Genomic DNA, 4029 nt, shown 5'->3' with positions numbered 1-4029 from the left:
AGGGATGTATGTAAGGGAGGACGAGGGTAATGGAGATCGAAATAGGCGTAGAGAAGTGAGTGTTGACGGAGAATGGGAGGGGAGACCTCTGAGTTGACTCAAGACAGTTGAACACCCTTTTCGGACCAAACTGTAATTAGTGGCCCTTCGCTACTTAATCAATACATTCTTGCCCCTCGATTGGAGCTGGCGGGAAGACGCACTTCGCATGCACGCTGGTACTGGTAGAGAATGTGTGGACACTGGATCTCTTGTTAACCTCCGCTGGGCAAGTCTCCATCAGCACCTACACGCCTGTCGGATACACGGCCAAGATGTTCAGTGATACGTGCTTGTCACTGGAAATGAAGGAACCCTCGCCCTCTCAATCGGCCGTCCTCTTCTGCGCTTGCTGTACCTCGCAGAGCTTCAAGAGGTGGACCTCCCTTTGAAAACCGTTCCCTGTTTCCTCGGCTGTATTGAAGTACATTTGTTCTTCCTCGAGGTGGTAATATATCGGGCTCACGTCTTACACGATTGTGTCACAGTGACAGATCCAGGACTGGCCTGCTTTTGTCAACTGGAAGAAGTGATGACGTATTTCTATTAATTCTAAAATGATTTCTTTTAAAATTCCTGGATAAATTGTTATCTTTTACTTTCTTTGGCGATACAGCAATCCTACCAGCCCAACGGATACGCGCAGGACAATTTCTCCCACGTGACCATTTGATTAATCAACTCTTACGTCTTTGCACTATGGGAGGAAATCGAACGACACTGAGGAGACCCACGCAGTTATGGAGAAAGCAGAACGAAACGCAGGCTCATGTCGCTGACAGGACGCAGAGAAAGAGATAGACAGATGGAGAGAGACAGTGAAAGTGAGAAAGAGAGAGGGACAGTGACACCGGATGTTACTACAAAATGTTATTTAATGTCGTAGAGAGCGAGGGACAGAGAGAGAGAGAGAGAGACACAGACAGACAGACAGACAGACAGACACGACAGACAGAGAGACGGAGAGTAAAAGGGTAATAACAAATCACTTTTCATGAGTTCATGAATCTTCATAAATCTGCTGGTGCGGTGTATGAAGCTGTTCCGGAATCGTTAAGTACGGGTCTTCGGTCTCCTCTACCTGCTGCCCGATGTTGGCAAGGAGACGAAGACATGACCCTGGTGGCGCGGGTTCTCAGAGCTGGTGGGCGCGATGCTCATCTCCTAACAATATCCAGACTATTGGGGATGATTGAGTCCCTGCTGAGGCTGGCTTTTTCCACAGCTCTCGCTGGGCTCTTGCTGGATGCACCGAGTGAGTTGATTCTACAACCCTCTACAGACTCTTGACATCCTGTGATTTGGAGCCTCAAAACAAGCGGCGTTGACATTCTAGATCACATCAAACTCCTAACATGGTAAAACCGCTGTCTCGTGTTGTTGCACTGTCCATCCCACCCACCCAGCTTCCACTCCCCCCTTGCGTTATCAGTTTATCAAGCATCGACCATTCATCCTTTCTGCTCGGATCACTTCATGCACACTGGATAAGTGGGCGGTGAGAGTTGTTTGCTGACGTTTGCACACGTGACCGTTCTGTTAATCGTTGTTTGCACACGCCTTGTAAACTGCTGGTTGCTATTGTGTTGTCTGTAATGATCCTGCCCTGTGCTTTATGCTTGGCATTGAATCACAATCAATCCTGGAATGTTTCACAGACGGGTAATAAACTGATTCAGATGTACTTGTGCACAACTGAACTTTGATCTTGACTCCAAATAAGAGTCTGAAAATTCTTAACGTCGCACCATCCCCTCGTACTTTAATATGATTTATTTATCTAGAATTACATCGTGCAACTGGCCCTTCCGACCGAACGAGCCGGGTGGCCCGTCTAGCTTAACTACAGGACAATAGAATGACCAATCAACCTACCAAACGGTCCGCCTTCGGGAGGTGGGAGGAAACCAACGTGGTTCACGTGGAGAAAGTACAAAATCTCACAGATGCCGTCTGAAATTCACCATGAACTCAGGACGAGCTGTAATGGTGTCGCGCTAACAGCTACTCTGCTGTTCTCTTATTAATTTCAAAGAGGGGATCTCCCGTACTAAATTGTTGTTTAATATCAAGTGAGTTTATTGCAAACCAGTAAGATGTGCAATTTGCTATAAATTGCCGCAGGGGTTATCGCTGAGATGATCCCCGTATGGATACGGAGTGCCCCCTGTTTCCACTGCAGCACCTGGACATCCGGTCTCCATCGATCCGATTCTGCGCACATTCCTCCAATCAGAGACATAGGAGTAAAACAGCCAATCACATGACGAGAGTCGTAATAAAGGGGCTGGTGGCGTATAGTCTGCCATCTTACTTGAAGATGAAACAACAAATGTCGACTGAGCGATTGATACTGCTAATCGCGACGGTGCTTTTCGTTCAGCGTAAGAATGTTTGCAAAGATTTAATTTGCTTATCGTTTGTTCGCTTCATTTAAGGAGTTCAGATGCATGAATCAAGGGTCATTGTCCATGGCGAGAGACGTAGGACAGATGAAATTTAGTGTCCGTCCATATTGAGATTCAAAAGTGGCCATGGAAGCGAGAAGGATCTTTAGCAGTTGAAGTTGTAAAGGTAAATATCTGAAATTCAGAGTGCAAGGGTGCATTTTTTTTATTTATGTCGAGGCAACTTTTGAAATAGTGTGACAATTCTTCTCGCCGCATTTGTAGGAATAATCCAATGTACTGTTGTAGTTTTTTAAATTTTGTTTTATTTATTTTTTTGTTTTTGTGAACGGATTCCCAATATGTTGTCACGAAACTGGTTAGCTTTAATTAGATGTTAGACAAGCAGTGGATTCGGCGGTGGAAGGATAGTGATTGAGGTCTGTAAACTTATCAGGGCGGACAACCACAGTGACTGCGGAGATGTCAGAGGGCCGGAGTTTAAAGGGAGAGAGGGAATGTTAAAAGGAGATTTCCATGTCCACTTTTGTAATCACAGTGGGTGTTTGATGGTTACTTTGAAGAATTATTTAGATAGACCCGTGAATAGAGAGACAAGAAAGGGCCATGGAACACGTGCCGGCAGACTCGATTACGTAGAATTTCATCAAGCTTTTTCTTGCTCTGCACTGTTCCATCTCGAGTGCACGGTGCGAATCTGGCGCAGGGAGAGATATGGAGACGGTAACTCTGCACCGTGCTCCTGACGTTTGGGACTGGGCCAGGCCGGGGTGGGGGAGGATACGCAGACTGGAACACTGCACACAGTTCATTCCAATTCTACGATGTCTTGTCTCTTTATGTCTTCTTTGCCAAATTTACTACCCATCTTTCCGAACCCTGTGGATCCCTTTTCCCCACCGCGCCGAAACTGTCTCTCCAGACCCCACCGTCCAACACTGCCTGTTCACTGATACTTCTTTTCCCCGACATCCTTCCCCAGCGGCGAGCTCGCAGACCATCCGGCAGACTCCAGTGGCCTACAGCGGCTCTCCAGGAGACACCGTGACACTGAGATGCACTCTGTCGGGCAGCGGTGCCTTTAGTATGTTCTGGTACCGGCAGCGGGCGGGAGAGCAGCTTCGGAACCTGTTTTATTCCGTGAGCCCGGGTTCGGTCACACCGCAGGAGGCTGTCGATGGATTCACCGCCGTGCGACCCGAGGAAACGCTGTTCCTCCTGAACCTCTCCGAGCTGCAAGTCAGTCACTCGGCCTTGCTTCTCTGCGCCTGGAGTACTCACAGCGGCGCCGACAGATCCAGGAGCGCTACAAAAACCCATCAGAAGCGAGAGTCAGGGGAGCGGAAGCCAGCTGGAGGGCTGTAAGATTATTCGCAACATGGAGAAGTGAAACTTAATTTCGAGAAGCAACATCCCGTGGCTGAGTTTCTTGCCATCCGCCCAAAACCGTCTCTGCACATGCGCAGTGAAAAAGAAACTTCCAGCTGCATCAGAGACACAAGACTCACCAGAAAGAAAAGTCAATTAAACTGTAATTATACACAATCCATGCAGTTCACCACACATTTGAAAAAAAACGAAA

The 4029-nt window shown here is 47.6% G+C and overlaps 1 gene segment (V, D, J or C); it reads left to right on the top strand.

The window, feature by feature from the left end:
• Nucleotides 1-1152: 1152 nt before the first annotated feature.
• Nucleotides 1153-3812, top strand: LOC132386774 (T cell receptor beta variable 30-like). The segment is given in 2 exon segments: nucleotides 1153-1294; nucleotides 3430-3812. Coding segments are annotated over 2 exon segments (525 nt in total).
• The last annotated feature ends 217 nt before the right edge of the window (nucleotides 3813-4029 follow it).

The sequence above is a fragment of the Hypanus sabinus genome, unplaced genomic scaffold, assembly GCF_030144855.1.
Source record: "Hypanus sabinus isolate sHypSab1 unplaced genomic scaffold, sHypSab1.hap1 scaffold_1303, whole genome shotgun sequence".
Lineage (NCBI taxonomy): Eukaryota > Metazoa > Chordata > Chondrichthyes > Myliobatiformes > Dasyatidae > Hypanus > Hypanus sabinus.
Note: the sequence above shows the minus strand (reverse complement) of the source record. Positions and strands in the feature narration are given on the sequence as shown.